Genomic DNA, 26,587 nt, shown 5'->3' with positions numbered 1-26,587 from the left:
CGCGACCTTCGCATTGCGACCGAGATGGGTCGCCGGTCGTGACCTTCAAGCGACCTTCGCGGAGGTCGCGACGCAGATCTGCGTCGTCGGCCGTGCTCAGCGACCTCCGTGGAGGTCACGACCTTCGCGACACCCATCGGTCGCGACCTTCGCGGCGCGACCAGATGGGTCACCGACCGCGACCTTCGCTGAAGGTCGCGGCGACGCAGATCTGGTAGCGACCGGTCTGCATCGTCGGCCATGCTTCAAGCGACCTCCACGGAGGTCGCGACCTTCGCGCGACGCATCCGGTCGCAGATCCGGTCGCGACCACGCCGGCCGCAACCTTCACGCGCGACCGGATGGGTCGCCGACGACCTCTCGCAGGCACAGTGGGTCGCACGACAGCCGTGGCGAGGGTCGCGCGACCCTCGCCGGATTGCCTACCCTTGGCGGCGAAGCCTTGGCCGGCCAACGTTCTTTTTTTTTTTTTTTTTTAATAATAAAAGTATTTTACAAATTTAATTTACCCAAACATTATTTTGCACAAAAACATTTCACAATGGGCTTTCACAAATAAATTTACTAAACACACTTTGCATTTTGAAAACACCCTTAACTCAAAGCGCCTTTATTTTTTCTTAAAGACTTTTCCCAAAAGTCTTCCCAAACGCACCCTTTGACTAGTCGAGGTCTCCAAAGCATGTACTTGCGAACCCCCTCTCCTTTCTTTTTCTCTCACTTCTTTTTCACCGATGGGCTCTGCACAATGAAGAAGAAGAAAGCTTATATATGGGCTGAGGATGGAGTGGGCTGAGGGCTTTAGGGCTTAAGCGAGACTTGCAGTTGGACTTATTTTCCTTTTATTTATTTAAGCCCACTTGTTACATATGATGCCTCCACCAGTGAAGTTGCATTGAAGCATCTTTAGGTTTATGCCCATCCTTTGCTACCGACTTTCAATGGCTATTAATTACGATTTCTATATTCGAAGTGCCCTAATTTTTCTTGAAAAGTTTTGGACTTTTACCCTTCCGACGATGACTGTCATCCTCACTCTCTATCGAGTCATCTTCCTAATAGGCAAGTTACACAAGAATCCTAAGCCTTTTAACTCAGTATAATTAAATTCTGGGTTTCTTTTTAAATCCGGTACAATTCTGTCTTTATGACAATAGGTCCATTAAACTTAATAATGTGGCGTTGGCGTGGAGATAGAGGGTATCTCACATTAGAAAAATGTCAAACAAAAAAGAAAGCAATAATTTTTAACAAAATAGACTTAAGCAAGTCCTTAAAAGGCTCAAGAAGGCTTTTACCGGGGGAAGAACCTCTGAGGGGTGGGATTCCCCATAATAACCCTCCGCATTCCTACCTACCAGGGAAGAAAAATAAGTGATAGGAGTTGGAGGGTCTGTTGGATGGTGAAGGTAGACACCACATCGTTATTTAGGTACCGGCCATCGCCAGGTAAGGAAGTATAATAGCTCTCTATGCCTAAGATGAGGCAGGTGGGATTAAAACCGCTGTGGTGCAAGCTGAGCTTCATTCAAGTCTTTCAACCAATTGATCGAGCCATACCCCATCCCTTGGTTGAGCCCCAATTTTTCTTGAAAAGTCTTGGACTTTTACTCTTTTGAGAATTTCTGGCATCTTCCCTCTCTATCAAGTCATCTTCCTAATAGGAAAGTTACGCAAAAATCCTAAGCTTTTGACTCAAAGTATAATTAAATCCTTTTTTTTTTTTTTTTTAATCCGATGCGATTTTGTCTATTTGGCAATATGTTGATTAAATTTAGTAATGTGGCCTTGGCGTGGAGACAAAGGGTATCTCACATTAGAAAAATGCCACAAAAAAAAAAAAGCAACGATTTTCAACAATAAAAGTTAAAGAAGAAAACCAAAAGCTAAAATATAAATTGGGATAAAAAGAAGAAGAAGAAGAAGAAGAAGAAGAAGAAAGAAGAAGAAGAAGAAGAAGAAGAGGAGGAGGAGGACGGAGGGCAATGTTTAGCGGCCTAATAGGATGATGACTGATTATTGAGTGAGACTATTTATTTATTTTTTATTAATTTGGAAAAATAACATAAATGGTCCATAAATTTTGACCAAACGTATAATGTGATATCTAAATTTAGTTTAATGTGCAATATTGTCCCTAATTTTTTTTTTATATATGTCCAATTTAGTCCTTAATTATATAAAATGTTCCATGTTGTCCACTTAATTTTTTTCAAAAAATTTGAATTGACAAAATGATAATATTAAACATTTATGTTATCATCTCATTAATTTTTGGTCCAATCATGATTCTTACTCCATCCCCATTCAAGATAGATCATCAATGACGATTTCATTCGAACCAATTTAAGTCAATCACATTCGAATCGAGTCATTACACACGGGCTACAATTGAGATTATATCTCGTCCCGGCTCTTATTAGATCACCATTCGATCTAATTTAAGTCAATTACATTCGAATCGAGTCATTACACACGGGATACGATGAGATCGTACCTCGCCCCGGCTCTTATCCAGATCACCAAACGGGCGGGACGGCAGCCTCGAGCCGGGTTCTCCAGCCGACCACGGCGATGACGCACGAAAAGCATCGTCCTCATCCCCCAAAGGACAGAAGGTCGAACACGCATACGAATCGTTCGAAGAAAAGGTCAAAAACCCGACGCGTAACGTGGCGAAACGACGTTCGAGTCAGCACCATCCAATACTCATCAACAGCATCGGCTTTGACTTTTTAGGTTCTCTCCAATGTCTCCACTTCTTCGTTTCCTTAACCGTTCTGAACACGTCGACCGTTGCCGCAACTCTCGCATGCGCACGCGCTCGCCCCCGCCGGCCACGGCCCCTTCCCACCCGTCACGCGTCGGATCCACAGCGCGTGCGGTTTTCGTATGCAACTTGCGCTTTCACGCCCCCGAATATGAATATTCTCGGCAGCATCATCGTCAGCATTTCGGATTGCACCGTGTCTGTCTCCTTATTTATTCTCCGTCTTCTCTTTCCTCATCATCCATCCATCCAACTTCTCTGCAGTCCACAAGATCCTTCTTTTCTGAGTTGGGTATCTCTGCTTTTCCGAGCCCAAGATGTTCCGTCTGAGCAACAACCTGATCGGCATCCTCAACATCTTCTCGTTCCTCCTGTCGGTCCCCGTCCTCGGGGCCGGCATATGGCTCGCCAACCGGGCCGACACCGACTGCGAGAAGTTCCTCGAGAAGCCGCTCATCGCGCTCGGGGTGTTCCTCATGGTGGTGTCCATCGCGGGCCTCGTCGGCGCGTGCTGCCGCGTCTCGTGGCTCCTCTGGTTCTACCTCCTCGTCATGTTCCTCCTCATCCTCCTCCTCTTCGCCTTCACCGTCTTCGCCTTCGTCGTCACCAACAAGGGCGCCGGGGAGGTCGTGTCCGGTAGAGGGTACAAGGAGTACAAGCTCGGGGATTACTCCGACTGGCTGCAGAAGCGGGTGAACAGCACCAAGAACTGGAACAAGATCAAGAGCTGCTTGATCGACAGCAAGGTCTGCGAGGCTTACGCCAAGAAGTATGCTAATGATACTGTGGTGACCCAGTTTTACAACGAGCAACTGTCGGCTCTTCAAGTAAATATTCTCTCTCTCTCTCTCTCTCTCTCTCTCTCTCTCTCTCTCTTCAAGTAATTGCGACAGTTTTTCTCTTCGTTGTCCTGTGCTGTTTGAATTTGAAGTTCATTACGCATACGAGTGGTTATTGTGGGGTTTGTGTTCTCGTTGATTGTTCTGTCAAGTGTTGAATAGAGTGTGAATAATTGATAGGCAAATTAAGGCAATTTTGTGGGAGGAATTCGGTTCCTTGCATGATGCTAGAGATAAGATCTTTGAGGGGTTGCTGACTAATGCTTATGGATCTGTTCAATTGCTCGTTCTGTGGTCCTTGTGGTTGCCTTGCATAGGGTGATGGAGCATGGTGCTCTCTGGATGATTCCTTTTGAGCCGAAAATTTTCGAATGAACCGTTTTATCGTGATGAGGGTTTTAAAATTGTCTCTGTTTCTACGCTTGATCCTGCATAGTGGCTCACTGCACGCTCAGTTAGGATTCCATCCTAACTTCTATGAGCAAATTGGAAGATGTGACCTTGTTATTGGCCATGAATGATATTGATTATAATGTCTGTTGAATCGAATTGCTGTTATGGCAAACTAGTAGAACATCTTGCTGTGTCTTTCATGGGGAATGCCCCTTCCGATGAAACTCCTCTTGATATCATTAAACTGGTCTGGTGTAATTGTTGTTGTACCAATTTAGAAACTTTTTCATAAATCAATGCTGTCAGGGACTTGTTTCTTATGCTGCTGTTTTGTTTCTGTAGTTAATCCTATCACGTGTTTGAGCTTGTCGGTTTCCCCTGTTAGTCATTCTCTGGTTGGAAGTTTGAAATTAATAATGTGATGGGTTTTTTGCAGTCCGGGTGTTGCAAGCCGCCAGATTCTTGCGGCTTCACCTATGTGAGCCCGATTGTCTGGAATGCCAGTTCGACCTCGAACTACACCGACTCGGACTGCAGCGTGTGGAGCAGCGACTCAAGCGTGCTGTGCTACAACTGCCAGTCTTGCAAGGGCGGGCTGCTGGACAACCTCAAGAGGGACTGGAAGAAGGTCGCCATCATCAACATCATCATCCTTGTTATCCTCATCATCGTGTACTCAGTGGGGTGCTGCGCATTCCGGAACAACCGAGACGACAATGCCTTCTGGAAGGGGCGTGGGTACCCCTGAAGTATGTAGTCAGCGTCGAGTAGCAGCGACAGTCTAGACGTGTAGTAGACTGTATTTAAGAGTGATTAGACGATCCCGCGATTTTAACTTGGGTCTGTGTAGTTCTGAATTCGGGTCGAGATGTATGTATGGTCTTGTATAGCGTTGCATTTTGTGGATCTATCTGATCATATTAGGTTCATCTAGTACGACTCTCTTTCGATGTCCATTCTATATGCTCCTATTCATCCGATATTTCAAGTCACTCCCAGAATCTGCTTCCAGGCCTCGGTGGCTATCTCCCTCCTCTTCCGCGGCTTGAATTTCCCTTTAACATCTGTGCTAAGTCAGAAGGTGAACAGTCCCCTTCCAAAAGGAAAAGATGGAAGATGGCACGAGCAAAACCGCCTGCTGATTTGTTCAAAATTCAGGCATTTTATTCGCGTGACTAGAAAAAGATTAACCTTGAAAAATTTAGGTGAGTCTGGAAAAAGTTTCGGAGTAGATTCGAGCCCTGAAAGTTATCTGGTTGAAAAAGATCTCCGAGATCTAATTAAAAGTGTCATGGAAAAGCAGCCATCTAACCCAGTTCTTTTGTCCGAAGTCAATTACTGTTCTGCAAAGTTTTTCCAACTATCAGTCAACTACGCAAAGCTTTGAGGACGTGTGAAATGTTCGGGTTTGGTTGGGATTGACCTATGAGTAGAGTTCCGTGGACGAGACACTTTGCTTGTATTCGTGGGGATTAATTGAGCTGCAAGGTCGTGATACCCAATGTTTTATAAGGGGAAAAAAGAGAATTTTGGTATGGAGTTTAGTTGATAATAATCTATCTATAAAAACTTTAAATTTATTATTTGGTGAGCGAGTGAGTTGATTGATTTGGGCAAAGTTAGTGTGGAAAATATGTATGGAATAACTTGTACCTTTAACATTGATGTTAGCGTAATGCCACGGAATTCAAGGTTTGACTCTTATCAATTCAAAGAACTTTAGTGTTTGAAATTAATCATACGTCAGCACATCGAATCATACAAGATATTTGCATAATTTCCAAAACATAACTAATATTTCTTCTGAAGTTTTCAAGGAAAAACTATTTTTTTTATGGAAAAGGAAAACTGTTAAAAAAAAAAAAAAAGTAGCTGAGAATCCCTTTAAATGGGGTACGGCACCAATTAATATAAGGGCTTAATTTCCTAAATAACCTCTACTTAGGTCTAATTCCAATTCAATCACGAACTTTTATTGTCTAAAAAAACACAAATTCTTACGTTAGTTTCTAATCTACCATCGCATCCTAAAATGACATTAATTTTTTTTCAAGAATTAATAGTAACGGAATTAGTTAAAAGTTTATTTATTTCTTCATCAACACTCTCACCCTTACATGAAGGAGTAAAATCCTTTCAATATTGATAATTTTCAAAAAATTAGTTACGATTTTTTTACACATGGTTATTAAAAGATTAGAATGAAAGTTGATGTTTAGACAAAAAGAATTCAGAGCCGGATAGAAATTAGACTAGATATTGGTGATTTTTTTAAGGCACAGAGGCCTAGACGGATTGTGCTCGATTTTTTAATCGGTCCCACGTTCCCTCCTCGCATTATCATATTTTCTAGTATGAAAGTGCTAATCGTGCCACGTGGATTATTACGTGGGAAGACGTCCTTTTGAGCTATGTGTTTTTGTCTCTCAGTTTTATTGGGATAATGTCCCTTTTGTCTGGTTGAACTTATCAAAATCCAGATACCACCAACGCCCGCATCGCTGTCCGATAATTGTAGTCATGTTTCTCGTGACTAATGTCTGAACGGCTATGATGGCTATAATGGCTACACGAAGGCCTACGATAATGCTGTAGCGGGTGTCAGTGGAACGTCCCACGTGCTGTCGGATTCAGAAAAAAATGGCAGTAGATCAGCAGTCGCATCGTCCTCTCCCCACTATCGTGCCCCTTTTTTTCAGTTTAAAACAAAGATATTAGGTGCTTTTCGCAAGTATACCCTGTCTCACGATGGAATCTTAAGCAAATATGAATAAATACACGTAAAGAGATCGATTTTTGGGTACGCGATTCCTCATCTCAGGATGGATGATATCCACTTTGAAATTGAAAATCATCCACTAAGGCTCAACTCCAAAAAGTTAAGACTAGAAATTGCCTGTTGGTTATATGGACGTGGAATTTGTCAAAATATTTTTACTTTGAAAGAGGCATGGGATTTGATAGTGAACGACGAGACTGAAAGTGACGGAGAGCAAGAGTTACAGACAATATGACAAGGCCAAAGACAATCCAGAGAATGAGTGAGAGAGGGATCAACGAGGCTGAAGGCCATTGAGAGCAAGAGTAAGAGAGGGGAGTTAAGGTTGCCACATGAGCGACGTGATAGACAGAGAAAGATGAAGAGGAAACTAGAGTTTTGATTTGAAAAGTTAAAACTTAAAGCTTAAAAATCGAAGTAATATATATACCAATCCAAGTAGGCGATTCTATATCTAGAACTTGGATCTCAATTCGAGTAATTTGAAATCAGAAATTGGACAAGTTTTCATAGGAATCGTCTATTCTAGTCCGATCTGATTAGGTCCTAAACAATTCGGGCGGTTCCTAATTATTTTGCACACTTCTAGATACACATTGAATTGTATAAATTTTTAGTTTGGAAAGAATGCCCTAATAATTATTCCTCAAAATGGATGTTTCCGTATTTGAATTTGTATATTCCCAATTTATTCAAAAGATATATTTCAATTTATTAAGCTATAAAATGTATTTTCCGTTGTATTTTTTAGAAAAAAAATTGTGTGCTCAATTTTAACTTCGAGAGTTCGTAGTCTCAAGTTTGATTTCTTAAGCCCCTTCATCCATTTATGATTTTTCCTTTCACTATAGGAAGGATGAAGGTTTAACTTATTGTTCAATGTCATTCGACTCAATGTGGTGTTCTTCTTCCTTGTTTTAGTTATCGCTTTTGAGTGCGGAACTTGACTTTGCTGATGGTGCGGTAGCAATGGCCAATAGCATCCGAAAGCCACTACCGCCGACATCTAGTAGAGGGGCGATGTCTCTTTCTCTATCTCCATGTGTCTAGAAGTGTGAGTGTGTATCCTCGATGGATTTGAGATAGGTACTCAAGGTGTGTTTATTTCACGGAAAACTCAAGATTTGAAGAATATTTTCCAAAAAATGATTGATTTTATCGCTTAAACAAATTAGTCAAAGGAAAATTTTCATAATCGACAACAATTTATATCTAACCATTTTCATCCACCGATTTGAACTATTGCAGTTTTCCCTCCGTTAGGTAATAAAAACATTTTGTATTCATTTGTTTTTGCAAATGATATAAATGATCATTTTTCGAATTTTTTTTTTTTAAATCTTGAGTTTTCCATGATATTAATGTATCCATAGATATACGATTTTACAACTCAATCCATAAAGAAAGAGGAGAGGGAGTGTGTGTGTGTGAGTCCTAGTCTCGCAACTCGGCAGTGGGGGTCCAGTTTAGGGTAAACCAATTCGAGCTAGTTGTGAGTAACTTCGAGCTCAACTAAATGACTATCGGCGATTGACTCACTTAATTTCTAGCCAGACCTGAGATCGAGCTACTAGAGCATCTTGTTGAGTCAAGCTCCAATTTGTCGATATTTAACTTAATAAGCTCATGAGCCTAATTGAGCTAAATTGAGATTTTATTATTTTTTAGGAAATGTTAAATAATCACATAGATAGATACAAAATACTTAAAATTGTGTAATCCTTGAGCTTAGATTTTACTTATAGATTGATATTAATCAAGTTCAATCAAGCTTGAATATCTTGAATTTCTAACGGATTTGAGCTCGAGCAATTTAGTTAGTACTTGATATGATATTGACTTGACTTGGCTCGATTACACTTCCTAGTGTAGCGGTTCATGATGATTATTGGGAATGATGGTCACAGAATAGGGGTGGTGCATGTGTTTGATTCGATGCTGCTGGTGATTGATCGTGACGGCAAGGGCAAGTCGGCAACCGAGGGCAAGTGCCATGCCTGATCATGGAGTTGACTGTCTGTTGAGCTCCCAAAAAAGCTTCCCCAGCCAAAAGGCCCAAAACACAAATTGAAAGTGGCTGCTAGCACTTTTCTCATTGGGCTCATGCCAAGCAGATAGTTCTTCTTAGGCCTGCCCAGACTTGAATTTCGGATGAGTAAAATTTTGGATCATGGGCGAGTTTGGACAAGGACTTTTGGTCCGGTTTTTAGCTCGAGCCAAACCCGTTCATTGATCATGTCTAACGGTTTTTATGCGTCAATAATGCTAATAGAGGCACCTATTTTCTTGTTTAGGAAAATTTTGGCCCAAATTTCGAAATGTTCCCTTAGAAGGATGCTTATGTCCATTGGACAAATTTTGCACATGCTTTTGAGCATTCATTTGGCATCTTATATCGTTCATGTCAATATGTCATTTAAATTGAGATTTTTTTACATCACTTAGAACAAAGTTGTGATTACACATTACAATGGCATTATATGAAATAAAAAGAACAATCATGTTGGATCATCCAAACGGCATCGTTTTGTTTCACTTTTGCAGTTATTAGATGATCCGATCTGCTAAATGACGCAGTGTTGTTCGCGAGAATCACTTCGGCAAATAACACAGAAGCGCTACGTGCCACGTCCACGGCATGGCAAAGGTCAACATGGACTTGCTCTTTTTTGGGTACTTAAAAGGAGAGGTATGTGCTGGGCAATAGACTGAGGGCCCATTTGGTTCGGCTTTGGGGAAATGCCATTGGAAGAATGCAAATATCTTTGAGGTAGAGAGGCTTTCGCAAATGTTAGACCGTTTGATAAATTATAGCATTGAAATGCAACTTAGCATAAACACCGTTTCGCAAAATTCACATTTGTAATTAGCTTTTGTTATTTTTTTTTTAATTAGAAATCAAGGCCAACCGTCGGCCACCGCCGGACGGCCAGATCTGGTTGTTGCCGGACCGCCAGATCTAGTCGCTGGAGGTCGCGGAGGCCAGATTTGGCCTCAAGATCGCCAGATCTGGCTGTCGAACGGCCGAGATCTAGCTTTGCTGGTCGCCTGGCTCACGCGAGACAGGCGACGTTGGCTAAGGTCTGCGCGACCTCGGGCGGCGTCGCCTGGCTCGCACGCGCCGGCGACGCCACCGAGGTCGCTTGACCTTAGGCGCCCGAGGTCGCCCAACCTCGAGGCCACCTCGCCCGAGGTTGTGTGACCTTAGGCGAGGCTGGGCCAGATCTGGCCACTCGCGGCTGAGCGCCGCCCACCACAAAGAAGAAGACGAACGGTGAAGAAGAAGGCAAACGGCGAAGGAGACGATGAACAGTGACTCGGAAAACAGTAAAATCGCATCTCCGAAATGCCCAATACTCAAAGTAGCCCTACCCTGACATTGGGCAAAGGGGCTTTCAAAAACACATGCCAAACACCCAAAATTTCCCCCAAGGGGCTTTGGGGGCCCAAAGCCCCTTGGGAATGCCCAACCAAACACCCCCTGATTTGAAACCACGAAACTTCACTACTGCTCATCTTTTCCTGGTATTCTCTGCAGAAATCTCCTCTTCATGGAAGGAATTCAACCATTTCTGGGGACATTAGATGGTCAAGTGACGCAATAGAGTGTCCAATAAGGTGCCAAAGGCGGGCCTTTTGACTACATCCAGTGCAATAGATTCCTCCCTTCACCCCCCCCCTCCTTCCAAAATCGGACGAGAAAGTTTCCTAGCCCGATTCATGGGATAAGAGAGTATATTTAGTACCGAAATAAAGTGCGAGGAATGCATTTATGCTGGCGCGGCGACGATGTTGCGATTAGATGCAATTTCGACCCTTGACATGTATAACAGGCTTGTTGAGCTTAAATGAAGACCTAGGAAGGCCTTTTATTCCCCCCCGTCTTGGTTGAATCAGGCGCAAATCAATGACAAAAGAGGACTTCTGTCTGATGTCGCAACGACCACAAATCCGAGGCCATAGCCTTAGATATGAAAACCCGTGGGGGCGTGGTGGTGGTGTCAAGGCCTAATGGTGGTGGTGCCGACTCAGGTGCAAGCGTTGATGGCGACCGAGCTTTGCGGTGGTGATGGTTTTCTTTTCGAGCGCAGTGGTCGTTTGAAGGTGGTGGAGACATTGAAAGTGGACTATGAACGGCAGTACTTTCAAGGTCGAAAGAAAATTTTTTCTTGTAATAATTTGTCTAGTTCACTGGGGAAGAAGAAGAAATAAAGAAGAAGGTCAACATGTTGTTGCATTTGGCCTGTCCAATTGGACACGTCAAATGCCAATTTGGACATTTATTGGTCGGTTAACGACAAGAGCGCCTTTGTTAAAAAAAAAAAAAGGATGAGCGCCTTGTAAGCTATTTTCAATTAGCCAATTTAATGGAAAAATCACATTGCATCAACTTTGAAAAGTAGTACCAAAAAACAAAGCTCAAACTACATTGTACATTGAGGAAAACTATAGAGACTTCCAGTGCCGTTATCCCCATATTCGCAAGTATCGCCGGGAGAACGAGCCTAGCAAGGCATTCTCTTCTAAACTATAAAAATCCGAAAAGGCCCGCAAGAGCCCATCTTATGTTCTTGATGCAAATTGAAAATTTCTTCATAAGCCCGCTTGACCCATTGGAAGAAGTCTTCAAGTTTAGATGCACAAGAGAGCCCACGACTTTGAGAAGCTTTCTATCGGTCATCACCAAGGCGAGTAATAATAAAACTACCAACTCCATTTGCAGAAGCTTTCTATAAGTCATTTATTATGCCGAGCTCTCTTGTTCATCTCGCCGTCGTAACCATCTTGTCGATGTAAGAAGCTGCGTGGTCTTGTTCAAACGTTGACGTTGACCAGTCAATCGATGTTATCTAATGTCGATGGCTGTTGATTGATGAACACAAGTCTAGTGGATACATATGCGCTCCATTTCAATCAATTTGTTGTACATATGGGTTGACAGGAGTGTTGACGATTCAATTCAGTTCAAGTATCCAAAAAACTTGTATAGAATCGTCTCGGTGTATATTAGTTTTGAATCAAATCGTTCAGTTTTCTTTTTTTGTAATATCGAGAAGATTCTTAGCGACAAAGGAAAAATATCGTGTAAACTGTAACATTAAGAAGGCAGAGATATCTTCAATTTAGTTTGATTAACTGACTTTAAATGAAATCATTCGGACCGAAATAAAACAAACCATTATTTTTTTCATTAGTCAAATTAAAACCCAAACTGAAATGAAGATGCATGAAAATTTAGTTTAATTCGATTTGACACCCTTAATTGACAGCCACTCGCGGGGGGAATCATGTACTTACGTTGAGGACGAGAAGGTTGAGTTCTGATGGCGAGGGACGTGTGACTGAGACTGAGCAGCAGACTTCGATACGAAAAGAACGGATTTGACTCGACGATAGACCCTCGTGTGATCGGCTTTGCGTATCGAGCTCGAGAGAAAAAATCATCTGCTCGTAGCATCTATTGCTGTCCATTTGCGTTTTCTCATGTGGCATCTGTTGGGCGGTCTAATCCCAACTAACGTAATTATTTGAGACGTATGGAAGTCTTTCGAACGATGTCAAGGAAAGGATAAGGCATATCTTTTGTGCACGGATTGCGGATTTCGACGATACATAATCTCCTACGTGCGTGAGGTTACATATGGGTCGCCAAGGATTTGACCGGTATTGCTCGTCCGCACATTTCGCGGCACATACCAGGGGGTAGTGACTGTTTATTAAAAACACAGGACTCTGCTAAGTGGTAACACGATGTATAGAGTGCGACACTTGCCCAGTGTTGGAAGGTCAGAAGGAAAAGTGTCATAAGCTTTGAATGGAAGCCCCGGTAAATGGCGACAGTAACTCTAACTGTCCTAAGGCATCGAAATTCCTTGTCGCATAAGTAGCGACTTGCACGGGCGTTTCTCTCACAATCTCTTTCGTTTATTTTTCTCGTGGATGCCTTAAATTTATTAACTCTCATAAGATTCTACCGTTATATGTGACATGTGACTTGTCGAGTTTTTTCCATACTAACTAGTTAAGACTTATTTGAGTTGCTTGCTAATGTTTAATTATTTTTAAAAAAAAGACATTTACCTATTTTTTTTCTTTACTGAGTTGCCCACTTTCCTTTGTTTTTTTTACCCACTAATTAAAATTTCCAACTGCTTTTACAAATTGGCAACTTTAATTGGAGTAATTACAAAGTTTTACACAATTAAATTACTGGCAAGTTTTCCCTTATCAGCTCTTTTTAGTTAGTTACCAATAGTTTATTGGGTATTTTTTTTTATTACCAACACCTCTTATTTCTCACAAACATAAATTTTCTTTATCACTTATAATTTTTATTTATCTTTCGTACCAATGCGGTAATGCTTTGAGTTCACCAATTATTGTACGAAATTACCAACCTTTATTGCAGTAACTTATCACATTCCTGTGAGTAAGTTAACAGATTTCATATGAGTTGCTTATTACCAAGTTCTATTAGTTTTTTCCCCTTAATTTACCAACTTTTCAATTGAGTTGCCACATTTATTTTGGCCAACTATTTAAATTTGCCAGCTTTAGAGTGATTATCAACTCTGCTTAAATAAATTTACCGACTACTTTTGTGCTACCAACTCTTAGTTGGGTTAGTTATGAATGTTTATTTTATCTTTTTCGAAAAAAAAAAATGCTTCTCTTGTCATTTGCCAAGCTTTACTTACCTTTCATGCCGACGCCTTTAATTAACAAATATTCCAAATTGATTTTGGGGTAATGGTTACCCTCCTACGCTTCTTTAAGTATTGAGTTGTGGTTGAGAAGACTTCCGATTGCTCTTTGCACTTGGAACGACTATTGGGTTTATTGAGTTCATATGATAAAAAATCAACACTTCTCATGCAAGGGATTCATGGTGCATTCAAGAATTTTTACTCCATGATTATCGACATTTATGTCCTAAATTAGGTGGGAATGGGAAGAGTTAAAAGAAATATCAACATTTGGCACAATCATGATTTGACATTAGCTTTTGATGGATGGGTTTCTAAATTATGTTAAATTATATTTGGGATAATTGCAAAATTTATCATAAAAATACAACTGACTTTTAAAACTCCTATGAATACGATCAAATCTTAAAATTAATCAATTTAGTGTAATCAATTCCTTCCTTTAACTTCGTTTGACTTGGTTATAGATAAATGTGGATGTGGCTTTTCTTATTTATTATTTTGTCTCTCCTACGTGACGTTAATATCACTAAAACACGAAACATAATTTTAAAACGATGTTAAATTGTATATCTATTTCTTTTTTTTTTAAAAGTATTATCTTAAGAGCTTAGGTAACAGTACTTATTAAAGGCCTCACAACTTTATTAAGGGAAAGTGTTAAATAAATAGCAACATTTGACACAAACATTATTTGACATTAGCTTTTTGAAGGATTTTGAAGAGGGGCCAATGACCTTTCAAGCAAGGAAGCAAGTGTTGACTTATAGGCTAGCGGCCCCTTAAAGGTGAACGTGCACAACTACTTTTCGGATGTTTGGAAGTATTATTCTACTTTATTAATGAAATTGACCGATTTGGACCGAATCGTTCAAATTATTAAAGTGTGGTGCACAGTATGTTTATACAATATCCCCCGTAGCACACTTCTCTTTGCATATCGCATAAAATTGCATTTTGTTATGAGAAGAGTGTTTTTAAAGCTTACATGTTCGTAAGCCAAGAAAAAAAGTAATTCTTTAAATGGGTTATTTTGAACTCTGTATTGCTCGAATTCCCTCTAGTGCTTTTTTTTCTTTCATCTATGAAAGACTAAGCAATGCGATTTGAAATTCAAGGTCTATTTATTTATTTATTTATTATTACGGCACAGTCTATCAACCGGGGGAAGCGTCTTGACTAGTCGGTTGATAGACTGTGTCGAAGGCATGTCAAGAGCCTGTAGGAATTGCACCCACCTACTTTCAAGCTAGGCGCGGGTCGGGGGCTAGTTACCCCAAGCCTACCTGGTCTTAGCCAGTAAGCCTAAGCTTACTGACGTGGGGTCTACCTTCACCACCAAGTAGCCCCCAAATCCCCAGCCTATATCTATCCACCCGACCGAGGGGATGGGGAGGTAAGTACGGGGTCTTTCACCCCAGGGCAGATCTCCCGCCTTTACCTCCATAAACAGTTTAAGGACATATTCAGGTTCGGTCTTACGGGATTTACCCAGCCGCTATCTTTATCGAGGCACGGGAGCTGCCTCTACCCCCTTAGTTTTTTACGGCCGAGAGGGCCCTTGCAAAGGCAAGGCGGCCCTACCTAGATCAACTTGTTCCCCACCAGGGGAAGACTCTCCAAGGAAACCCTATCATTTCTAGTGGAGCAATTTAAGGACATGCTTAGGTCTAATGTGGTACATCAATGCTTTAAAGATAAATTCCACAAATGGCTACTTGTTGTGACACGTACGACAAAAGGATGACCCCATCCATTATCTATCTACTCAGGCAGGGCTTGGCCTCACAAGAATTGATTTCGATATCTGTCCCGCTGATGTTAAGCGATTTCAGGATTACATTGATAGAGAAACTTAAGCAGAAGAAATTACCTCGGCATTTGAAAATGGAAAGTTTCGTCCTTGATAAAATAACATACGATAACTACATGAGATACTTTCTCTTCGAGGACACTCCATACCGTGTTCCACGCAGGTAATTCGAGCTGCGAAAGAATCGGGCACAGCGATTTTTTGTCGACGCTTGTCTCGAATGGAGCAGTATGACAAATGATGCACCATCGCTTTAATCTTCGTCTGTGAGCAGCTTTCGGCGGTTCGGTCCCACGTTCTGCGGTTCAAGATGCGGACCTCAATCGTCGATATCGCACGCACGCCTGCATGGCGCTTTCAGAAGTAAAGACAAACGGGACGATCCAAGAGGTGGGTGTCCATGTCCCTGTACGTCCCCAACGCCTTGCATCGATCATTGACGCATGAGTAGCGGGCACGTACTGTTCAAGCTTAGCTGGTTACTGTTGCGAGCGACTCGCATTTAATTTCGATGGGTGGGCGTTGAATGTGTCTTTCGTTTCGCGCGCATGATTGCATTATTGCGTTTAGCATACATGGATAAGTCCGACGCTACCCTTATTTGACGTGGTTGAGCAGGCCATTGATTATGGCTCAAATTTAATCCCGTTTGATTGGAACCTGACAAGAGTCCGTGATTTTTGATACATTTGGAGTGCTTGTGAGGGTCGGGAGATAGAGGTGGATGATATGAGATGTGAAATGACGGCCCGCCTAGCACCTGGATAATCCAAGCCACTAGGCCGGTCGCCTACACTGTGCCTAGAAGTTACGGTGCTTTCCGCTACAGTAGCCCCCGGAGCAGCCCTGGTTCAAAAGTTCTTAATGCCTTATATCTGAAAATGTTTGAAAAGGAACACGTCGAGAACAAAAAGAGTTTTGAGAACTATCATTCAAGAAAGTTGAGAGCGTGATATAGTATTCAGCGATTTTTGTGAGGTGGGGTGTTTTTAGGATCTCAAAACATTTTATTACGAGCATTTGAGTGATTGTGATCTCTCCATGAAGTAGCATATCGCCAAATTATGTAAATCACCTATGTTAGATTTAATTTCTACAACTTATTTCCTTCTCGAATCCTTCTCTCTTTTTTTTTTTAATCTTTTTACTCTTTCTTGTTATCCGGGATACGGTGAATATCATTGTATTGACAAGAAGCCTAGGTGAGAGCGCCTACATCAGGAGTTCTGCTTGAGCTCTTGCAATTGCTGAAAGAAACTGAAGTAACTTAGGGAAAGAGGAAAAGAGGGTACTTTATTAATATGTCAAGAAGATCTACGATGTTGCATCAAGCGAAGTGCTTCCACCTTCTTCGAACACAAACTCGCCATTTTGATCGTAATTATGATATTAAAACTGAAGAAATTGATGTGCACATTTAATATAACAGCTTGAAAAAATAATGATTACTATGCTCAATCCAGTAGGGAAAGGGTAAGTAGCAATCAACATATGTACCCTGTCTGCACCGGTAACTGAATGTCGACTTTTTCTTTTTTCGGTAAAAGGTAAGAAACTGAATATCGACTTTGACAAGCCTTATTGACATAATTTTGTGGCATAATTGATCGATGACCAAACAACAGTAAGAATAATTTTCAGGCAAGCCAAACGGGTTTTAAGTGTATAGACGACAGCATTAACGTTGCTACTCGGCTGCAGCTAAACCTGTCCATTTCCATTCGTCTTATCTCTAATCATCGCTGATATGGGTCCTCCCCAATAGAAGTACTCTCCATCTTATCTGCGCTAGGTCAGATTCTCCAAATGGATCGTGCACGAAGGGTCCAAGCAAACATTAGGTTCACATCTCTTTCGAACATTATTGCCAAGCATTTTTCCACAGTATCTGGTCTGATAGGTATCCGGTGTTGAGATTCACTACTCAAGGAGTCACATGACCCAAGGTCTAATACACTAAAAAACTAAAACTTTAGGTTTAGTCCCAATCTACCTTAAATTATTTTTTGTCTCGTAATAAAACACAAATTTTTACTTAAGTCCCAAATTTACCATAATTACATCTCCGTCCAAAATTTCTTTGCTCTCCAACCGCAGGAGATGGAAGACCCCTAAGCACAAGAGATTGAATACTAAGCGCAAAATCAAAGATTCTTGAGTGAGATGGAAGAAATGCTCTCTTAAAAGTGAGAGCAATTAAAGAAGGCCAACCCTAATTACTCTAATTTTTACATAAACTTTAGATCCAAGAAGACGTTGTTTGAGCTTATGTAGAAATTTAATTCCAAAAAGCGTCTCCTTGGTTTTAGAATTTGGGATAAAAACTAGAGTAATGACGTGAAAATGTCACATCACTAAAAGGCGGTTTTAGATGAAGTGTTAACGGGTAGTTATGGGACTAATATGAAAGTTGGCAGTTTTATTGAGACAAAAAAAGTTTAACAGATTGAACCTAAAATTGGTGGGTGTGTATGAGATCCAAAAAAAGAAAAAAGAAAAAAAGTTAGGATGGAATTAAGATTGGATCAAAAGTTGAGGGTTTTTTCATGAAACGCAAAACGGTTTAGAGTAGAATTAGGACTAGAGTTAAAGTTGATGGTTTTTTATGGTATTACGCCCATGACCAAATTCAAGTATGCATTTTCTTTCCAAAACTTTTACACACAGTTGAGAATTTAGCCTCCATAATAAGAAAATGTGAGATGAGCAATATCAAATTTGAGTTTACCCTTGGTTAGTCTAATACTTCATAGAGGACTTAACAAAAGAAAAAAAAAATTAATCTTTCGAAACATTTCACACCATTTGACAATGAAATTTACATAACCTTTAGATAGACGCGGTTTTCATCCATTCCTTAGTTTGATAAGAAAATGGAGGATCGTGAAGAATGAAGAACGTGGGACCACTAGGGTTTCATTTGTCATGTTGTGTATGCGTTTGCACATGCATTTTCCGGCGAAGCTGTCACATTGTTTATTTATTCTGACAGAATTTGATTTTATTTGACCGAATGATAGGAGGCCATGCTCTTTATAGTTTACCAACATCACGTGGGTACATGTATATGTATGCCAAAAAGTCGTTTTCAATGCCCTACAGACACTGTGAATAGTTGAACGTGAATATCACAACTCCATTTACATTACAATAAGGACCGACACATCGAATAAATTCATAATCAGAGTATGTTTCCATGGCCACTTGTGAATTTACTGTCCAACAGTAAATAGCAGGAAAAAAAATATCAAAAAAGTTATAAATTTATTATGTAATGATTAATTCAATTTTAAACTTTTAATTTGGTCAATTTAGTTATAAGTCTTTTAATAACTTGCTAATGCAATCTTTTTGGCCATTTTTGGCTAGAAACTTACTAAATTGGCAATCGTACCATATAAAATGGTTGGTATTCACATCAACCATTTCAGTCTATTTAATATTTTTTCTCACTTCCTTGCTAATCGAGCTGCTACAAATAGTGGACAAAAATATTTAAGACATAAATTTATCAAAGTGGCCGGAGTCGTGCAACGATTGGCCACACAACTACCCAATTAGTGGTGAGAGACACTTCCACGTGGGGATGATTCCCTAAGCATCGCTTTTTCCTTCCTATCCTTCTAGTCCTTTCTTTTTCATTTCCATTTCTATTTATTCAAATAGAATATACAAACATGGGATTGCTTTGCTAGGTTGTCGAAGTCAAGCTTGAAGAGCTCTTAATGAAACACTTCATTGTGTAATCGAACGAACAAGCTATGCCAAAGTTGATTTTTATTGTAAAAATCACGTTCTTTCTAATTACTTACATTTGTATAAGTCTGACATGATATTGAAAACATTGTGGATCGATAGATTCATTTAACCTCCTGAAAAAATTCATTTAGAAAACTTGTGCCCTTTGATTTTCTATTATTGCTTTGATGACCTCAGTGAAAAGAAAATATTGAGATATGATTGTAACATATCATCTATCCCCCGACTGCATGTGTAAGATTTAACCTTAGTTTATATGGATAATGCAGCTCTAATTTCACTTTTAGTTCAGAGTACGTGTACCAAATTCTTTTCTATGATTCTTTTTTTATTATTGCTAAAATATTTAAATAGTACATCATGCTTTTATTTAATATCTTAAGTTTATAGAATATTTGACAATGGTTCCACGAAATCCTAAAATCGTCCAATATTTTAACATCCTAATACCCTTCTTTAGGTACTACGTAGATATTAGAAAGAGGGCCAAATGCGAAAAGAGATAATTCTTCTACCGCTAAGATTGTTTTTGCTCAAACTTTCAAATATTCCAAGAAATGCACTATTTTAGCTCAAACTTTGAAGCATCCTCCCCCGCCCCCCAAAAAAGAGAGACACATACATATGGTCATGAGATAGTTTTGGCACCTGATTTGAGAACAAACCGAAGTTGTTTTTATTTTACTTGGCAATAGCATTAGTCCAAAGCAATATACAGTGTGGTTTTATTTTGTTTGAATAGCTCATAGAGGAACCCGATACATAAAATGGCATTGTTGTTGTTGTCGTCGTTTTTTTTTTTTTTTTTTTTTTTTTTTTTTTTAAATTTTTATATCTTCAATCTCACTCATTTAACGTGTATGTGCCTTTTCTTAACCCGGACATTAAGAATGTTAGGGGAAAATTTTCCGTTTACTAGATGCATTTTTAATTTTTAATTTTTTGCAACTTTTGAAGTTTTGGGTAAAAAAATATGGTTTATTTTTTCTTTTGTTTGGTATTTGGCATTATTGAAAGAAAGAGAAAAATCTCTCACGCGTCTTCCTACAATGTAACATGAGAGCTATACCATCTTCCTATAAATTGGAAGCTTAAGCCTCTCTTCTTACCATCACAAAGATTGAGAACATCTTCATCTCTCTCTCTCTCTCTCTCTCTCTCTCTCTCTCTCTCTCTCTCTCTCTCTCTCTCTCTCTCTCTCTCTCTTTCAATTATGAGATCGAAGTCTTCTTCTACTTCTTCTTCTTCTTCTTCATGGAGACAAGTGAGAAGGAGGAAGATAAGAGTGAAGAGCATGATGTCCACGAGAAGGAAGCTCCACCAGCTCCTTTCCATCGTCCCAGGCTGCCATCAAACTCACCCCCAAAACTTGTTCCACACAATCGCCACTTATATCCTCCTTTTGGAGCTCAAAGTCAGCCTCCTCACCACTCTCTCCTCCTCCTACGGAGTCTAATGAAAAAGAAGAACACACGAGTGTTAACCTTTTGTGCAGGTTCTTAACCGCGACATAATTCTGGAGGAGGAAGAACTGATTAGGAGGTAGTTCCAGCGAAAGAGCATGAGAGAGAGAGAGAGAGAGAGAGAGAGAGAGAGAGAGAGATATTCAATGTACAGGTCAATCTTGTTAGTTCTCTCTTGAAACGTGTTAATTGCTCCCCAAGTTTCACTTTAAGAGCAAACGATCTTCCTTTACATAGCGTACATATACTTTCTACATACTTAAGTAACAATTTTGTTGCTCCTATATTAATTTATCATAGTTTGGGATCAAACTAAAGTCAAGTTATGTGATGTTATAATCATACATACTAATTACGTGGATTGATATTGGTTTCTTGAGATTCGATGTTGTATTCGGTAATTCACCCCTCAGCTTGTGCGTCATCCATCACGGGTCTATTCAGTAGCAGTACTCTCTAAATGGTCATTGCTAGGGCATTGTTTTGGGGACTTTGGCCCAAGGGAACTGTTCGCGAAGTGTATATCTCTAGGCAAAATCATCCCTCCGAAAATGAATATTACGTGATAAATGGACAATTAGGATTGATGCACTAAATAACGAGCAGAATCAAAGTCATTAGGTAACTAAAGAAAGTTGGAGAAATTGTCCAATTAGTCCTCATCCTATTATACATATGTCAATTTGATTTTGAACTTTTCAATTTTGCTAATTCGTTGCTAAACTTTTGCACGAAATTTCAATATAGTCATTCCAGTAGATTTTCACAAAAAATCATTGACATGGTAACGTGCCTCATGAGATGACCGCTGATGACTAAACCGCCACGTCAACGATATCCAATGAAAATTGGCCAGAAAGATTATAAAAAAAAAAATTACACTAATGTTTAGGACTCAATTAACAAAATAGAAAAGTTTAGGATTGAACGGACATATATACAATAAATTAAGGACTAATTTAATAATTTTTCTAAAAAAAAGTATAAATAGAATTATACGTGCAAATTTCCCTAGACGTGACTAGTATGTGATAACTCTTCGCATTTGCATGAACTGACAAATCGTTAACTAAGTGACGATGCTCCTTCATAGCATGAGCGAATCTTCTAGGAATTAGTTCGGAATGGGCACCATTATCCTAGCCTGGATCCAGCCAGTAGTTTGATAGTTTCCGCTTCGCGACGGTTGTATTTTGTCTTGGGAGCATCGATTTTCCATCATTGATTCTATATCTACTCAATATGTTGATCTTTGGCACTTACTCAGCGATTCCTATTTTCATTTTGACGGAAATATCTTAATTGGAATCGAAAATCAAGTTAGGAACTAAAATCCATAACAAAACAATGCACGAGAACCAAAATCGAATATCGACAATAGTATGGGGACCATTTCTGCAATTTCTCCTTGATTTTTCGAGGCAGCGCCACTTTTGAATCTTTTGATGTTTTATCGGCATTTTTTTAGGCATTTGACGGATATATGAAATTTGTCATGAGACTATGACTAGATATTGATCTAGGGATCAAATTTGTCACAAGATATAGCACGACAGAGATGGAATAGAGGCAAATAAGACATGGACTAACTTGAGTAGCTTTCGTAATTTGAATTGGTTTCAAAATTTGAGTAGATTCCTAATTCAATTTGATATCCTTGTTTCAATGGTTTTCTAATATGATGATTTCTAGTTTTGGTTCGTTTAGGGCCTGTTTGGTAAAATCTATTTTCGTTCCCTTTAACAAAAATTTATGTTCTTTTGTTTCGGGAATGAAAAAAGAATATAAACATGTTTGGTAAAACTTTTATTTTCCAAGAACAAAAACTTTTTTTTTGTTCCCGAAAATATATTTGGAACAGAAACAAGAAGTAGAAAAAAAAAAGTAGTTTCTTGTTCCTGGAAACAATTTCTAGAATCAATTCTTCTTCTTCTTCTTCTTCTTCTTCTTCTTCCTCCTCCTCCTTTTGGTCGGTCGTCGGCCTTGGCCATGGATGGCGCCAATGACCGGCTAGACAAGGGCTTCTTCTTCTTCCTTTTGGCCGGTCGTCGGCCTTGGCCATGGATGGCGTCGACAACTGGCTAGGATACCTTGCTAGTGTCGTTGGCCCCCGGAGATGCCGTGGCTGGGCAAGGCTCATTGACCCAAGCTTCACCGTGGCTGCTTCTTCTTCTTCCTCCTCCTCCTTTTGGCCGATCGTCGGCCTTGGCCATAGATGGCGCCGACGACCTTGTTCCCATAAACAATTTCTAGAATCAATTCTTCTTCTTCTTCTTCTTCTTCTTCTTCTTCTTCTTCTTCTTCTTCCTCCTCCTCCTCCTCCTCCTCCTCCTTTTGGCTGGTCGTCGGCCTTGGCCATGGATGGCACCGACGACCTTGTTCCCGGAAACAATATCGAGAATCAATTCTTCTTCTTCTTCTTCCTCCTTTTGGCTAGTCATCAGCATTGGCCATGGATGGCATCAACGACCTTGTTCCCGAAAACAATTTCTAGAATCAATTCTTCTTCTTCTTCTTCTTCCTCCTTTTCCTCCTCCTCCATGGATGGCGCCCGACGGCCGGACAAGGGCCGGCGACCTTGCCCAGTGTTGTTGGCCCTCGGAGATGCCGTGGTGGGCAAGGCTCATCGACCCAAGCTTCACCATGGCTAGGCGAGGTCAACTTTTCCCAAATTTGACGAGGCCGAGCCTGTCAGTGGCTGGGCAAGCTTGTCCTCCCCAGTTGGCGTGAGGTTGGGCCTCCCCAAGCCAAGGTGAGACCGACCTTGCGCCGCTTGGGCAAGGTCAAGGCCTCACCGGTGGTTGGCAAGGCTTACCCTTGCCCAAATTTGGCGAGGCCGAGGCTCGCCGGGCCTTGCCCTGGCCTGGTGAAGCTTTGGCGAGCTTGCCGGACATTGTCTAGCCCATCACCGGCCACAACGGTGGCTAGCAACCGGCCAAAGAGAAAAAGAAAAAGGAAAAAATAATAAAAAATAATAAAAAATTAAAAATTAAAAGAAATAAAAAAATCTAAAATTTTACCAAACATATTTCTATCCCGGGAGTAGAAATTTTGGGAAGTTATCAAACGTGTTCTTTTGCTCAGAAATTATTCCCGAGAACAAAAATAAAAAAAAAAAAACCATTTCTCAACAAAAATTGTTCCCCGGAATAGAAGTGTTACCAAATGCGCTCTTAGTGTTTTTGAGTCTTATTAGTTTGTTTAACGTTTCCTAGTTTTAGTCTACCTACAAGGAGGTGCATTCTCAATTGTAAGCATACAAGTTTGAATTGACATTGTTGAAAGAAAGTCGGCAAAAGAAACGATTAACCTCTTTGATGTGCAATAAACGAATTACTCTTTACCAAAAAAAAAAAAAATAATAATAATAAACGAATTACTAAGGAACGTATGTTAGATCACAAGCGAACAATGGACGACATGACTTCACGATGGTCCAAATACAATCACTACAAAAGTATTTATGTTCCACAATGTTACGCTGATTGTCTTCTCGGAGTAGAAATGGAAGGCTTTTGTTTGTTTGTCTTTGATGGAGAGAGAGAGAGAGGGTTCTTTTTTTTTTAAAGGTTCTATTGTTATCAGTTAGTTATTTTTTGAAGTTATCTTATTTATACTTCTTTTAAAAGATAGCTACTGATACTCCTTCGAATGGTACCTTCTCAATCACATCACATCAAGATGAACCGGTGCCTTAATCACACCTTATCATGGACGTACCATAGAAATATAACATCTTCTACTCAAACATGATGGACTTGATTGTACTCTATCAAGAACATAAGACATTCAACATTCATTTACTTTAGAAATAATTTATACTAGCAAGAAAGCCACGCGACCAGTGAGTACACCTGCATTTGGGAGTTCAAATCACGCGTCTATTAAGAATGACATAATGGCTACAACTCCAAAAAAAGAAATAAACAATTGATGTCTCATAGCGCCCTATATATATTTTGCTACATCAATTTAAGTGTACATATCCCTTAAGGGCTATACTTGATGATAGTGGGGAGAGCTTTTCTTGGTCACTGTTCATCTCTCCTCTCTAGAGTGCGATTTTAGCACTGTTCCCCTGTCTGGCTTTGGCTTAATCCGGAAGCTACAATAGCTGGTTTGGCCTGATTTTTGGAGAGGTTCCTCTACTGACCTCTCTCTTGGATCTCATTAACCAACTTCCTCTAGCTTGGCCCGGTTATGGAGAATGAGCTCGCCCCTTTTTCCTCCTGATCGCTACTACGATCGCCTGTGGAGATTGTGCGCAAGCTGGTTGCTAGTGATTGGTCTAGGCCCGTGCAGTGGAGTGGTAGCCTCAGCCCCTTTCTTAGCCCCTTCCCTGGTATGGCTTCACTCCCTACTGAACCTATACTATAGAAGGGTTGTGTTGGTTGGGGTTCTTCTTATGGCGTCGTCTTTGGCCACTGTGGGTGGCCTCTCGGATGAGGCTTGGCCCGTCACTGGAAAGGGCAAGGGAATTTCTACCTCTCCTCGAATTGCTCCGGCCCGGTCTTCTGTGTCCTCAAGTCAGGCTTCGATGTCTAATGTGGATCCAGCTCCAGTCGGGGTCGGAACTAAGCAAGGGCCGCAGATTAGGCCGACTCGTTCAAGGCAATCCTGTGGTCATAGTAGCACGCGTGCTCCTACCAAGCGGCTCCAAGTTTGGCCTAGCTTCTCAGCAACTCGAGGCCCCCTCCCGAAAGGTTTTGGGCCAATGTGGCGCGTTTTGCTGCCAAAGGTTATGAGCTCACTTATGTCCCTCCTTCCTCAGTGGACTCTAGGTCGGTGATTAAGTTATCTGAGGAGGTTCTCCATGCCATTAACCCCAAGTGGCATGAGTATTTGGTCGGGTATTTTGTGGGGAAAAGACTTCCTTTTCAGCTTATTGAGCAAACCATGAAGAACACTTGGGGCGCCAAGCTTGTGGATGTTCTTGTTGATGATTAGGTTTTTTTTATTTATTTCATGTTCCGGATCCCGTGTTCCGGAGGAAGATATTGGAGAATGGTCCTCTCACAATTGCTAGGGTCCCTATAATTTTACAGCAATGGAAGCCCTTTATGGAGATAAAAAAAGTGAAGCATTCGATTGTGCTGGTGTGGATCAGACTCAAGAATCTCCCTTTCGATTTGTGGTTGGCACCGGCAATAAGTGCTATTGCTAGCACTATTGGTAGGCCCCTCTATGTGGATATTGACAAAGTTTGCAAGAGTTTGTGTGGAGACGTGCGAACTAGCCTAGACTCAAGACTCAAAGTCTATTCTCATTGACAAAATGTTTTTCTAGACCGACTCTTCTATTCAAAAGAAGGGTTATACCGGACTCAAGACTCAAAGTCTATGGGTGTTTCATTAAATGGGCGTTTCATTAATGATTTGACCTTATCGATTGGAGAAGATCTCTTGGCTGGATATGACATAACGGAATCCTTTAATTGATCATGATTGATTAGAGATTAAGGATCCGATGATTGGCGAAGTATACTTGGAAGGTTCTACTTATGGAAACCGAGATCCTGATTGTATGGGCGAGCATGATTGATGGGCTATCGACATGTTCCTTTAATAGCTCGAATGATCTTCCTAATTGATTCCGTCCAACGGGTAGATTGGAGGAATTCCTTTGGTAAGTGCCAACGGGTATGATGGCATAAAAGAGTATAAAAGGAAAACGTTCCAGTTGTTCGAGTGTGTGCACGATAGAAGAATTCCAAAGTCCGAAGCTCTTTGTTCTTAGTCAATTCATTTACTGAGCGAAATCGTGTACGCAAAAGAGAGTTTATATTTTGAGAAACCTTGAGGAAGTGTAGTAAAGTTTCTACATTGTGGAATCAAGGGAGAGACTTGTTGTAATAACTCTTTTGTTCATAGTGAAATCCAGCCGGTGGGCTGTCAGTGCGGAAGAGTGGACGTAGGCTTGGAATAAGCCGAACTACTATAAACCTTGTGTTCAATTTTCTCTTCCCTACTCTTTACTTTACTTTGATCATAATTTGTTTTGTTAACCAAAGGATAACTTCCTTTCTATTGTCTGCTTAATATTGCTCTCTTATCTCGAGAAATTA

The 26,587-nt window shown here is 40.5% G+C and overlaps 1 protein-coding gene across 1 annotated transcript; it reads left to right on the top strand.

Annotated features, from left to right (window-relative positions):
* The first annotated feature begins 2,744 nt into the window (after positions 1-2,744).
* LOC104436720 (tetraspanin-8) lies at positions 2,745-4,994 on the top strand. Its single transcript, XM_010049579.3, has 2 exons — positions 2,745-3,597; positions 4,439-4,994. The coding sequence occupies exons 1-2, from the start codon at positions 3,088-3,090 to the stop codon at positions 4,748-4,750; spliced, it is 822 nt and encodes a 273-aa protein (XP_010047881.2). The 5' UTR covers positions 2,745-3,087; the 3' UTR covers positions 4,751-4,994.
* The last annotated feature ends 21,593 nt before the right edge of the window (positions 4,995-26,587 follow it).

The sequence above is a fragment of the Eucalyptus grandis genome, chromosome 3, assembly GCF_016545825.1.
Source record: "Eucalyptus grandis isolate ANBG69807.140 chromosome 3, ASM1654582v1, whole genome shotgun sequence".
NCBI classification, from domain to species: Eukaryota; Viridiplantae; Streptophyta; class Magnoliopsida; order Myrtales; family Myrtaceae; genus Eucalyptus; species Eucalyptus grandis.
Note: the sequence above shows the minus strand (reverse complement) of the source record. Positions and strands in the feature narration are given on the sequence as shown.

Bases quoted from the DNA above. Each gene is read 5' to 3' on its own strand.
- LOC104436720 (XM_010049579.3), top strand. From the start codon at position 3,088: ATGTTCCGTCTGAGCAACAACCTGATCGGCATCCTCAACATCTTCTCG. The intron at 3,598-4,438 runs GTAAATATTCTC...GGTTTTTTGCAG, and splicing joins AGCAACTGTCGGCTCTTCAA to TCCGGGTGTTGCAAGCCGCC.